Consider the following 13,805-nt stretch of genomic DNA (forward strand, 5'->3'; position numbering starts at 1 on the left):
TCTCCCTTGTCTTATCACTATCTACCTGTGTCAGAAGTTGTTTTCCCTCATGTTTATAAATTCCTTTTTAATACTGAAAGGCCAATAATTATTACAGGAAGGTTTCGGGTCCCCAGCATGGTCCCACCTCTTTTGGTCAGGGAAGCTTTACTGATATGAAGGAAACGTGCTCTGTGACTTTTGGAAAGGGTTTGGACTATTCTCAACAATAATATGTTGTCCCTGTTGAATCAAGTCCAGGACATGCTGCTATTTCTTCTCATTTGAGAGTCATAGCAGACGTTAGCATGCGTCTTTAATCCCTTTGCTGTGATTTAGCAATGCAGAAGGCAGAGTCAGGTAATTACTCTTGCTGAAACAGGTCTGTGTCAGCTTAAAGTGTTTGCACATGAGGCACCAGTGATGTTTTTGGATTTATGTCTCTTTTTCATCCTTAGAAGAGGAGGGGAGGGTGGTAGGCAGTGAGGGCTGGGAGTGGCCGGGACAAGGAAAGGAGCTGGGGTGGGGAAGGGGCAGAAGGGTGTGAGATACACCAGATAGAGGGAGAGAAGATCACAGGTGGGCAGGGCCCCCAAGCAGGCATCTTCTATGTCTGGCCATGCCATTTGGAGATGACACTCCTCTCAAAGACCAAGGGAGCTGATCGTTCAAAAAGGGCATGGCTGTGTAAATACTTCCTAAAGTAAAGTGTGTCCTTACCGTAAAAATGCTTCTCTTTCAAAATCATGAGCGGAAATGGTTTTAAAGCAGAAGAGGGTCAACTTAGACTAGATATTAGGAAGAAATTCTTCACTGTGAGGGTGGTGAGACACTGGAAGAGATTGCTGGGCAATGTTGTGGATGTCCCTGGAAGTGTTCAAGGCCAGGCTGGATGGGGCTTTGAGCAACATGGTGTAAAGGGAGGTGTCCCTGCCTATAGCAGGGGATTAGAACTAGATGATCTTAAAGGTCCCTTCCAACCCAAACCAGTATATGATTCTACAGTTCACGCCAGTGCGTTCTGAAGTCCTGCAGTGCTTACCATGGCAGTGACAAACTCCCTTAGCAACAAAGTGACTTGAAGTAAATCTGGTCAATGTTTGTTGATGTTCGTGACCTCTTCCAATTCTCAGCTTTTAGAGGCAGGGAGAAACATTGTGTTCCCATATGGTGACAAAAGTGGCTTTGGTAAATGTGTGATCCCATCATGGTGCCACGTGATCCTCAGCACAGGGCCAGTGATGGGTGGGGACAGGACATTGGATGTGGATGCGAGGACTGGAGGTCCATGGGTGCTTTTGTGGCTGAAACATGTTTCCCAGCTGTCCAAAGCCATGGGAAACACTGGTTCCCAGCTCCTCCTGCAGTCAACCCAAGTGTTTTCAGTAGGAAACACATCACCAAGTCCCTGGTAATTGCTTTTGTGGTAAATTCAGTTGGGGCTGGGTACCACTAATAAGGATAAGCGGTTCTGCAATTAATTATCTTCAAAAGGAATTGGGATTTGGTCAAACACTAACGAAGACAGAGGGAAGCAGGAGCTGGACCACGCACAAAGCAACAAAAGGGCTTCACCAGCACTTTGAGAGCAGTATTGTTTTTTCAATAAAACCAGGTGGATACATCTTTCTACAGCCCTTTGCAGTCACTTTTCACACTGGAGCTCACCATTCCTTCTCCAAATGCTGTCACCAGAGCCCTGCACAAGTACTGTAAAAGAGAAACTTCTAAAATGAAGGACCAACACTGTGATGATCAGCCATCTGGAAGTTTGACATGATACTGTAGAGATCACTGACTCTCTGTTTTTTCCAAGAGGCTTTCAGTCCTATTGATGATGCACAACCATAGGGCATGGCTCCTCCAGCACATGGGGATGAACTACCTGGCAGGCCATGCTCCTGAATTTTGCAGTGCAGAAATATGCCCACCACATCTTTACGATCACCATGACTTTATGCATCCTCTGTTTGACATGAATAGCATTTTCCCATTCACAGGCAAACAGAAAACACAGTGGTCTTGCCAATATCTCCTCATATTTCAAGAAGGCTCGACATTCCCTTCCAAATCATCACTATTAGAAACACCTTCTTAAAAATACAATTTGTGTGGAATTTCTGGGTTTCAGAGCACAGAAGAGGGCAAGGCAGGCAAGCTTGCTGAGGGCAAATAGATGAAAGCTGCAAAGATCAGAAAAGGAAAATGTAATCACTCCTGATAAAAAGTAAGCTGACAGTCACTACTAGGTCACTGAGAAACAAGGAGCCGTATTCACTCCCCTTGACTCCTCACTGCTATTAGCCAGAAAGAAATCGTTACAATTATTCAAACTAGACAATTTAAGGTTCATTCCTATGCTCCTGCTCTGCTTCCCCACTTATCTCTGCATCTGGGATTTACAGGTCTGATATTTGTGGAAAGACGCCTTGTGAACATACGTAGGTTTGGGCATGATAAGAATGTATGAAATTTACTGCACATGACTTCTGAAGTTTACCTGCAGGTTACCCTTCGTCAGTAAAGCAAGAGAGGAGATAAGAGACACTGGTGACTTAGGCTCATTCCTCCTGACCCAGTACTGGAGCTGTGTGCCTCCTTTTGCATTGCTACACACAAACCTCCCCAGCTAAGCATGCAGGGGAAGATGGCAGAGAAGTGGTCAATTTCACTCACCTGTTTGCATTGTCTTGGCAGGCCAATGCCTGAAGCTTGGAGTCAGCCTTCTTAAGTAAATGAGCTGATAATTTTCTAAGACAACAGGAGAGCCTTAGCAGAGTAGAAACTATGGTCACTGAAGAACTGCATTCTGTAAATGGGAACACTGGGATCAATACAAATCAAGAAAAGGCAAAAAATAGACTAATGTTCTCTTGAAACAAAATGTGATAGCAGCTGCTGCAGCTGAGGCAGCCCTTGGGGCACATGTGCTTGCACCCAGTTACTGCTTTAGTGCTCTCTTGGGGTGCAAGCTGTGGTGCCATGAGTTGGAACAGCTCTGCGATCACAACATGCTCCGTGCTCCAGTGCAATCTGAACCATGAACCAGAGGATAAGAAGAACACAGCACTCACTGTGGTGTGCCATTCCTGTCTCTGCTTTACTGGTTCTCAGGTATTAAAAGCACTTCTTTTCCCCCTGAAGCTGGTACATGCATTGCCAAAACACTGTGGCCATTCACAGCACCAAACGCGCATAAGAGATTGAATGAGTTCAGCATTAATGACAGGGGCTGCCCTTCTCATTACACCGACTGCCATTTCTAAAAGGCGTGTTTTAATTAATAAAGAAGCTGAAGAAAAACATTCAGAGAAAGCACTGCCAACGGTGCAGACGGGTAAACACAGTGTGTCATGCACACACTAGGGTAGAACTTTTAATCTGCTCCTTCCATAACTCTTCAGGTTTCTTATTGCTGGGTTTTCCTGTGTGTCTTTGTTCTGACTTATTCAAGAACAGTGCTGAAAACACTGGAAGAGCTGGTGAGGATGGAGAGAGGGAAGAAATTGGAGAAACAATCATGCTTGCCTGGATCAGAGACCACTTGCTTGTCTGCTGGTGAGCTGGTTTGTTTGTTCATGTCTATTGACGAGCAGGCACTTTTCCCCTATCCCTCACGACTGGTGGTTCCCCTCCAGCACAAATGCTGCTGCTGTGGACCTTCTCAATGCCACCTTGGCCTGCGTGGCATTGGCTGAGTCAACCACAGCTAAAATCTGCCTCCTTTCCAGCAGGAAGAAAGTAGCACACTGTCCAGCAGCCTTCCCTGCCTCTGCTCTGCCCCTGCGATGCCGATAGCTCATGGAGCTCCACTTTCTGTAAGCAGAACAATCAGACAACAGCTTCTGAGTAAGTCCTTTGTGGCACAAACATATTGGCAGCTCTATAGGTTGCTTCTTTTAATCCTCCTGCCATACAGAGAGGATAAAATTCCCGACACAAATGGCAACTCTGCAGCAAGTATCTGCCATAATTACAGTAATTATATTGTCTTCACACTCTCTTATGAATCAGTGACAGTATGTATTTAATGAGCCGTTTCCTGTTCAGCAGGTTGCTCCCAGCCTCTCCGATTTTCAGCTGCAATGCAGAGGTGTCTGAAAATAACATTAACCCTCACAGGGAACAGCAGCACCGTTGTGACAAGTGGTGCATGCAGCCACAGGTGCCATATTCCATCCCCTTGCTGGGCCTGCTGCATGATGTTCTGCTGCCTGGTCCTGTAAGAAAGCCAAAGGATTTGCTGCCTTTTCACAGCAACCAGATAATTTTGCAGCCTGTGGGCTTGCAGGGGTCCAGAAAAACAGCTGTTGCCCACGCAGGGATAGAGCTGGAGGCACACTGTGGCTGGCACCATGCACATGTGGCAGTGCCAATGATCCCACCCAGCGATCACACAGCTGGCCCAGACTGCTGGCACATTCCATGCATCCCTGGTACCTGGGGAGTCTAAATCCCATCTGAAGGTATGGGTTGGTGCTGAGCACACAGCTCAGGTGCACGATGCTCGGCTTTCCTGCAGCACTGCTTATCTTGTGAGATCTCAGCTTGTCAAAGGAAAACAGAAAAGAAAGCTAACACTAATCTTAGCAGACAGCAAGCAAGGAGCTCAGGAATCACTTAGCTGTCAGATAAAACAAGCAAGGTAGCAATTCAGAGCTCCAAACAAATCAACACTGGCCTGAAATCTTCTGTTCCCCAGCTTGTCAAGTCAAACCCAAATTTTAGGCACACTTTATCCTTTGGTTTAAACTGCCCCTTTTTCACTTTTCCCCCCTTGGTGCTAATGAGCATTGTCTGTGTTAGATTTTCAGATGCTTTGCAAATAAAGGGGATTCTGTGGCTGGAGCTGAGCCTGCAGTGACATCTCGTGGTCCACCAGCCCTTGCAGCCACCTGGCTCCTGGCTGCAGCACTCACCAACAGTAACCAGTAATGAACAGCTAAGAAACAGCACTATCACAGTTATATATATATATATGTCCCAGGGGAGCTGAATGCCCAAGTGCTGAAAGCAACAAACATATCCTCATGGGAAATCTCTTTCCCTTCCTGTGTAGCACCTGGGGAATTGTTAGAAATTACCCTTTTATGCATAAAAAGCTGACAAAAATCAGAGTGCTGCACAGAGAGACTGTGGATGGGTCTGCAAAGCCTTAGTGATTTTAACTCGAAACAAGGGAAAGAATCCATCTCTCCTCCTATGTTTGTGTCTATCCAGGACTCACATGCAAGCAGGACAGCAAGAATCAGATTCGTAGAATGACTTGGGCCAGAAGGGACCTCAAAGATCATCCAGTTTCAACCCTCTGCCATGGGCAGTGCCACCCAGGACCCCACCCAACTTGCCCTTGAGTGCCTCAAGGGATGGGGCACCCACAGCTTCTCTGGGCAGCAAAGCTGTGGGCAGGATGCTCTGCCCTTCACCGCTTCTTCACTTGTTGTGGCTCTCAAATGATTTCCCACTGAAAACCAGCACAACTCACTGTTGGCATCTTAGCAGAGGAAATGAAACATGACATTTCAGTGTTAGCCGATTATCATACTCCGCCCCCTTGGATTATTTCACCAGTGTTCTTCACACACAAGTCCATTCAGAGAAAATACAATCCCTGTAAGGATGTTTAGTCAAAAACCGGTTTTAATCAGCCTGCAGAGAAAGCAAGCTGTTTGTTTGCTCGGAAAATGGGAAGGGAGGAGGAAACTAAACAAATCACAGAATAATAGAATGACTTGGTTTGGAAAGGCCCTCAAAGATCATCTAGTTCCAACTCCTTGGTCAACCAAAAGATCAGGCACTATCAGGTTGTCTGGGGCCCCATCCAGCCTGGCCTTGAACACCTTCAGGGATGGGCATCCACAGCTTCTCTGGGCAACTTTTGCCAGGGCTTCACTGCCCTCTCTGTGAACAACTTCCTCTGACATCTAGTCTAAATCTTCTCTTCTTTAGTTTAGAACCACTCCTTGCCCTATCATTGCAAAAAGTTGATTTCCCTCCTGTTTATAATCTCTCTTTAAATGTTAGAAAGCTGCAATGAGGTCTTCCCGGAGCCTTTTCTTCTCCAGACTGAACGAACTCAACTCCTTCAGACTGTCTTCATAGGGGAGATACTCCAGCCCTCTGATCATCAAATGCAATCATTCGTTTTCTGTGACCATAGGGCACCAAAAATTTTCTGGCAAAACTAAAGCATGAGAAAGAAAATGGTTGAAAGACTTTGTATAAACATGGCTCCAGATCTACTACACTAAAAATCACACAGAAACCAAACTTATCACAGAATTATAGGGGTTTAGGGAATAGGGGTTCTATTGATCATCAAGTCAACCCCTGCTGAAGCAGGTTCCCTACATCAGGTTGCAAAGGTAGGTGTCCAGACAGGTCTTGAGTATCTCTAGAGCAGGAGACTCCACAACCTCTCTGGGCAGCCTGAACTGGGCAGTTCCAGTGCTCCATCACTCTGACGGTAAAGAAGTTCTTCTTGTGTTAGAGTGGAACTTCCTGCGTTCTAGCTTCTGCCCATTGCCTTTTGTTCTATTGCTGCTCACCATCTAAAAGAGTCCCCACCAACTTGACTTCCTTCACTTTAAATGTTTATAAGCAGTGATGAGATCCTCTCTCAGCCTTCTCTTCTCCAGGCTAAACAGTTCGAGGTCTCTCAGCCTTTCTCATACAGGAATGGATAAGATATATTAGATCTTATAAGACCCATTAGATAGATCTTATCCATTAGACAGATGCTACCCATGAAATGTCTTCTTTGTTCACTAATATATATATATATAATATATATATGTGCGAATATGGACACTACGCTTTTCCCAGGACAAATAAACTAATACCCAGACAGTGGTAGAGATGTAAAGCAAACAGCATCACCTCTCCAGTATGGCTAGGGCATTCCTATGTGTATCATCCAATATATCAATGTTTAGCCTCAGATCTGCAGCACCTGAGTCACACTGGGGGAACTTGAGACATTTGTACAGCTAAGACCAAAACTGATTTGATGGTTGCACTAGATGATCTTAAGGGCTTTTTCCAACCTTAATAATTACCTGAAAGAAGAGCCCTTCCTTTCAGGGTCCTTCCTGCAACCCTCATCCTGTTTCTGGCTCCAGGTCCCACAGAACATTAGTTGCAGGCCAGCACCCTGCTGTACCAGGGCTCTGCAGGCAGATTTCTCTGTCAGAGAAGGAAAGTTCATGATTATGTCATGCAGAAATATGGATACGGTGCTCCATCTCATATATCCCTTTGGTGAGTCAGCTCAGGTTTAACAAGAACACAACATCATGAACATCAGGACTTACACTTATATTTGTTTCTCTCGAGCATATGTACACATGTCTAACTTCTTTATATTCTTTTATGCATGTTTCACAGGAGTTTACATTTTAAGACATTGTGCAAATACAGTTACTAAATATGAACATATTTTCCAGTTAATTTGAATGCATTAAGTAAACTCAAAGATAATCTTTCTTCCAGCCTTTTGGCCCCTCTTGAGAGCAGCACAGTGTGCTCAGTTTAGAGTCCTCTGCTCAGGTAACATGCCAGCCCACGTCACTGGCACAGAAATAAGAGACAACAGGGCTGGAGAGAATGTAAAGACAAGACTCACCTCTGCCTGAAGCATTTCCAACAGGTACGTGCCCAATTACCACACACAGCTCAAGAGCTTGCCTTGATAATCTCTTCCTGCTAGTTCCTCCTCAGTGACTGATCTAAATCTTCCTCGAATCAGTAAGCTTCTTAATTCTTCTTCTATCCACCATGGACATAAGACACTGAAAAGATGAAAGGACTCAATTGTTCTCTTTGTACTTGAAGACTTGTAGTTCCTGTAAGTATGCTGTTGAGAAACTTACTGAAACTATCTACCTCCTTACATTTCTCATTCTCGGGTACTTGCATCCTGATGTTTTCTTGATTTCACTTCAATCTCATTGCTGCTTTCTGAACTGCTTAGATTTTCTAACAAGCATAGCACAAAACCAGACCTGCTACTTCAGCTGATGCCTCACCAGAGCTGAACAGTTATTTTACATCATATAGATGACAATGTTTATACACCACCATGTATCTGTTCCATTGTGCAGCACCAGTGTTGTTAGAACAGGTCACCAAGAATATACAAACCACCTACCTGTCATTTTTCTGCCCAGCTGACCTCTAATTTCTTTGTCCAATATCTCAAGATGGCTTGGAATCCTAATTCCACCCTTCAACATGCTTTCAACCTCACCTGCATAGTACAACCCTCAATGCATAGTACAACACTGCTGTTTTTCACTGCTTATTCTTCCTGAGCCAGAACACAAAGCTGGTGAGGGGTCCGGAGCACAGGCCTTATGAGGAGCGGCTGAAGGAGCTGGGATTGTTCAGTCTGGAGAAGAGGAGGCTCAGGGGAGACCTTATTGCTCTCTATAACTACCTGAAGGGAGGTTGTAGTGAGCTGTGGTTTGGCCTCTTCTCTTGTATAACTGGTGATAGGACCAGAGGGAATGGCTTCAAACTGCGCCAGGGGAGATTCAGGCTGGACGTTAGGAAATACTACTGTGAAAGAGTGGTCAGGCAGTGGAATGGGCTGCCCAGGGAGGTGATGGAATCACCAACCCTGCAGGTGTTCAAGAAACGTTTGGACATTGTGTTGAGGAACATGGTTTAGTGAGAACTATTGGTGAAATGTGGATGGTTGGACTGGATGATCTTGTAGGTCTTTTCCAACCTTGGTGATTCTGTGATTCTGTGATTCTTTTCTTACCCCACATAAACTGTAATTTTGAATATGCACACTATGATCTTAGACATAAGCTATTTTTCGTACTTGTTGTGTTGATGAGAAAAAGACTAATCTCACCAGTTCACTGGTCCAAACTTTCAAAAAGTGAAGATCAAGTCAACAATATAATTAAGTAAGTCTTAGTTCTGCTGAAATCTATCAGAAAAGTTCTTGCAACTTCCGACAACACAAAGATGTGACCCACCAGAACAGATTAATAGACTGAATTTCTTGGTTTTATTTTTGTTAGAGCCAAGCATGCTAAGTCAAGATCAGGGACATGCACAGCATGCCATACAAACTGAACTGCTTGTTGGCAATGACATTTTGCATATACATCCTACAGACCATCAATTACTGTTTCTATGTGGTTGTTTGGTAGGTTGTATTTTTTGAAGGGTACAGAAAAAAAAAAAAAGCCAAGACACAAGTTTTGTTTGTTTAAAAAAACACCATATTTTTTTACTGTAAGCACTGGTAAGAAAACATAAAATAGTGAAACAGTAGACTTCCCCTAAAGGCTATGTAAAGGCATTTCTGGCATGTCTGAGAAGTGTGAGTGTTGTGAAAGTCATCTCTGCACGTATAAGGAAATTTTACAGTTTTAAAACATGAGTAATTGTATTTTAGACAATGCTGTTGATGTTTTCTCATGAAAGCTCAAATGTAATATTAAGAGGAAGAGAGAGCAGGAAGACCTGTCTGATGCTTTAGGGTCTTGTAAAAACAAACAACAACAACAACAAAAAATTAGGAGGAGTGGGACTTGAATCCTTGTTTGAAACCATTCTATATTTAAGTCAGTGAATGTTACCTCATATTGCTTAGTGCAGTAATGCCGTTCTTTCACCTCTCAAACCAGAACATAAAACTCTGGGCTGCTTACTTTTGAGTCCCACAGTTCAACAGCACAGCACCACGGGGCCAGGTTCAGCCCACTTCAGCAGTTGGTTCCTATTGTCTCAAATCTAAATGGTGTAAAGGGTTGAATTCAACACTCAGAGTGATAAAGCTACTGCCAGCTTTCGTAAAGACACTGAAGTGAAAGGTGGGTTGCTCAGCACCTTGATTTCTTATTAAACTAGAGCTAAAAAGTAACTTGAAACCAGTTGAAAACACAGAAATCCATTTACCTTAAAATTCAAGATGTTACAGATCTTCATACCCTTCTGTCATCAGGAAGAGTTACTTACACTATCCCACATTTTAAGGCCACTTTTCAACCATTCCCTTTTAACCTCATGGCTGCCCTTTAAGCAACCAGTAAGCTGGTTGTAAGCTGATTTATGTAATGAACTCATTTCATCCAGCCATGCTGGAGTCACACCATCTGTAGGTATAGTTCTGCTTCCAGTCACTCCATGGTAACTGCCAGCTTCGTTCACACTGACAGAAATTCTTCACTTGGTCAGAGGAAAGAGACTGCTGACTACTAACTGTCCAGGACTTTAAGGGATCGTGCAAGATATCCACAGGAAAATTATGTACTAACTCAGATCACTAATTGCCCTGCCTTTGTGGGTTTCCTTAAGAATGGAAAATTCCTAGTGACTTAAAGGAATTTACCCCAAATCCCAAACAGGAATATCTGTAAACATAGTAATAAGTCATAGAAGATGTCTTTGGAGAAAAGGAAGAAAAAAGAGCTCCTATGGAGCAAAAGAGAAAGTCTAAGAGAGCAGTGGGAATCACAGAACAGGTTCAGCTGTGAAAATGTGCATCAAAAGAGTTTGATAGTTGAAAGAAAGTGAAAGTCTTTGAAAGAGACTTTTCAGAGAGATATAGTCAGCGAAACACTGAAGCTTTTTTGATCCAAGAAGATGCACGTGAATCCTAAGTATAAGGTGCTCCCACAGTGACATGACTAGTTAGGATTCTGTGCATTCCAACCACAGAGCTTCTTATGCAGTGGATATTTTCACATGGGCACAGATTTTGGAGGCTATGAACATATTTTTTGCTTCATGTGCTCTTGAAAGAATGAACTTAGAAAGAGTGTGAAGTATGAAATTTGGTGCCCAGCAGACAGTCCAGAAGACAGAAACTCTATTAGACTCTGAAAATTACTGTTGTACATTATTTCACTAATTGCTACGTGCAAATGAGCACAATAGAGTCACAGATTCTTTCAGTGACTAGGAATAACTGGTGACCTGAAAAAATCCACAATCCATACAGCACAAAACTGAACTGTAATTGTTTTGTGAGCCAAAGGAATAATTTCACTTTAAAACCTTGAGACTCTTGATGACATGTCTCGGTCCCTGTTGTCACTGGTGAGGTGAAACATTCCCTGCTGTACTGAGAACACAACACTTCATATGTACTGTTCTTCATCTCCTCCATTCATCAGCAGCGACCACTTGTCCCCTTCCTCTTCAAAAAACCCATTATGTCTCGGCAGCTTGTCTGAAGTCAAGGAAGAGAGAGACACTTGACTAATTTGATCCCAAGGAGCCGATCTGGATGAATCCCTCCTCCTATCATCCATTCCAATATGAACACTGATTTGGGAAGGAGTAAGTGGCTTCATGCGGCCTTGAGCTTGAGCTTCATAACTTTCTGTGTCTGGCTTCTTATAACTGAGAAAGAGAAAAGACAGTTTGTATCAAGAAGTCTGTGGGGAAGCATGGTCAGAATCGTGACGTAATAATAGTTTTCCTACATTAGTTCATACTATGCACCACAGAAGACCCTCAGCTACAGTAGAAATATCTGAAGGTTTGGAATATTTCCAGAGACTGAAAGAAGTCTGATCTTTTAAAATATGTTTGTTCTCAATGCTCTTAGAAATAGGCCCACTGCAGCTGCACCCAAAAATGTACTATGAAAAGCTCAAGTGTTACTGAACTAGATCTCCAACACAGCTCAGCCCAGGTGGCATTCAGTCACTATTTTAACTGCTAGCTAAAGAATGCTCAACAGTCTTACCCCAAGTGTGTTAATGATAGTGACATCCATCTCTTTTGCAGACAAGAATTAGACACCACCTGCTAAAGGACTTCAGGTATTTTTAGGTATATAAAACCCAAACTAATGTCTCACTTGAATCGCAGCAGCAGAGCTGCCTATGGTTCCTCATTTACTTAGTGTAAGATAACTTGCCATTTCAGCTGCAGGGAAGACAGCACGACAGACACAGAAGAAGCTGCCATGGCAGCTGATCCCATCCAAGGCTGAAGCACAAGACCAGCAGGCATGAACACACCTAGCAAAAGAACACACAGACATCAGCCAGGGTAGTCTGTCCCAGTACAGATGTTTTTGTCCCTGCATACTATAGAACAGATCAACATGACTTTTTGAGGCCTCTATAATCACAAACAGATCAACATGTATTTTCTTATTTATTCTTAAATATGTTAAATATGTCCCTTCAGTTGCAAGGGATTCAGCTACAAGACTGCAGCCACAGGGTAAGACTGTGTGACCCTCCTGGGTATTCTGCATGCACAAAACAAAGCAAAAGCAATATAATAATAATAATAATAATAATAATAATAATAATAATAATAATAATAATACAGGAAATGAGGGAGAAGTTACTAAAAAAATAAAAAAAATAAGGAGCTGTTTGAAGTTAGTTTTAAGTAGGAATTTAGAGCATGAGAAGATGTGTGATAGAAGCAGAGAAACCAAATAGTGTGAGACAAAATATGAAATTTGGGGTGAATAAAAGAGGGAGCACCCAGAAGTTGGATGATCTCTCTGATTAGAGCTACGTTTGAATATACTAAAATAAATCCCAAAATACTATTATGTGAAACAAAATAAAATGATGATTTTCATTTTAAGATATAAGTATTTGCTCCTAAGACCTTAAGATTTGGGGAACAAAGATTTCTTCTCCCAGCATAAACATCTGTGTATATATATATTTTGTTCTTCTGCCGAGTTTTAAATACTCCAGGAACCTCTCTTCAATTGCTTGAGCAGGAGGAAATCCTGACAGAGGCACCACAGAGCTCAACCATGCTGCTGTCTTCCACAAGTTGAGCTCTGACAACCACCTACCTGCTGCTATTGGTATTCCAAGCAGATTATAAATCAAGGCAAGAATCAGATTTATTCGTATTCTCCGCACTGTTCTCTTCGATAAGTGAATGCTGGCAACTACATCCAGCAAGTCATTCTGTAAGACAGAAGAGCAATGAAAGTATTCCACATGCAGTCTTTCGAATGCTGAACTGAAAAGAGCTACAAAAAGTGATAGAAGGTAGGTCAAAACTATAGTGCTCACTCGGATAAGAACAACATCTGCTGCTTCAATGGCAACATCAGTGCCCGTTCCAATTGCAATTCCAATGTCGGCCCTGGCTAGCGCAGGGGAATCATTGACTCCATCACCAACCATCGCAACTTTTCTCCTCCCATTTTGGAGTTCTTGGACCTTTGCAACTTTGTGAGAAGGAAGAACCTCAGCAAAGACTTTTTTGATCCCAACCTATGCACGAAGAAAGAAACACATGCTTATTGGTGATATGCTGAAAGGAAAAGCCATCTGCTGTTCTGGGAGAAGGGCAAACAAAGGAAGATCACTCAAATAAATTGCAAACAACACTTGGAAGCAACACAGAAAGCTGAAGAGCAACATGCCTTTGGCATAAGGGTGAATGGTTTTTATTTATTTATCTATGTTTTAATAAGATAAGAGGGAATGGTTTTAAACTGAGACAGGGGAGGTATAGATTAGATATTAGGAGGAAGTTTTTCCACACAGAGGGTGGTGATGCACTGGAACAAGGAGGCTGTGGAAGCCCCATCCCTGGAGGCATTCAAGACCAGGCTGGATGTGGCTCTGGGCAGCCTGGTCTGGTGGTTGGCGACCCTGCACATAGCAGGGGGTTGAAACGAGATGATCATTGTGGTCCTTTTCAACCCAGGCCATTCTATGACTCTATGATAAGAAAGTGATTGATTACAGACTCCTCCATCATCACTGCAGAGGCTGGAACACCAGGCACTGCCCTTGTCACCATGCCTTTCAGAGCTTCTGGAGCTCTGTTGCCCTGGCAAATAAAGATTTGATGGCTAAAATAGA

General features: G+C 43.2%; 1 protein-coding gene across 9 annotated transcripts in view; it reads right to left on the minus strand.

The window, feature by feature from the left end:
• Positions 1-3,446: 3,446 nt before the first annotated feature.
• Positions 3,447-13,805, minus strand: part of ATP7B (ATPase copper transporting beta) — a 48,454-nt gene continuing 38,095 nt past the window's right edge. For 7 of the 9 annotated variants that reach the window (XM_090132369.1, XM_090132365.1, XM_090132362.1 and 4 more), the window contains 4 exons: positions 13,005-13,208; positions 12,779-12,896; positions 11,870-11,972; positions 8,979-11,346 (listed from right to left, as the gene is read on the minus strand). In XM_090132369.1, the coding sequence (XP_089988495.1) occupies positions 11,082-11,346; positions 11,870-11,972; positions 12,779-12,896; positions 13,005-13,208 (690 nt within the window). In that variant the 3' untranslated portion in view covers positions 8,979-11,081. Of the gene's footprint in view, positions 3,796-5,155; positions 6,164-7,037; positions 7,165-7,603; positions 7,770-8,978; positions 11,347-11,869; positions 11,973-12,778; positions 12,897-13,004; positions 13,209-13,805 lie in introns of those variants that run through there. The other 2 variants (XR_016462233.1, XR_016462234.1) reach the window with 2 other exon arrangements.

Source organism: Phasianus colchicus, chromosome 1 (assembly GCF_987193195.1).
Source record: "Phasianus colchicus chromosome 1, bPhaCol1.hap1.1, whole genome shotgun sequence".
Lineage (NCBI taxonomy): Eukaryota > Metazoa > Chordata > Aves > Galliformes > Phasianidae > Phasianus > Phasianus colchicus.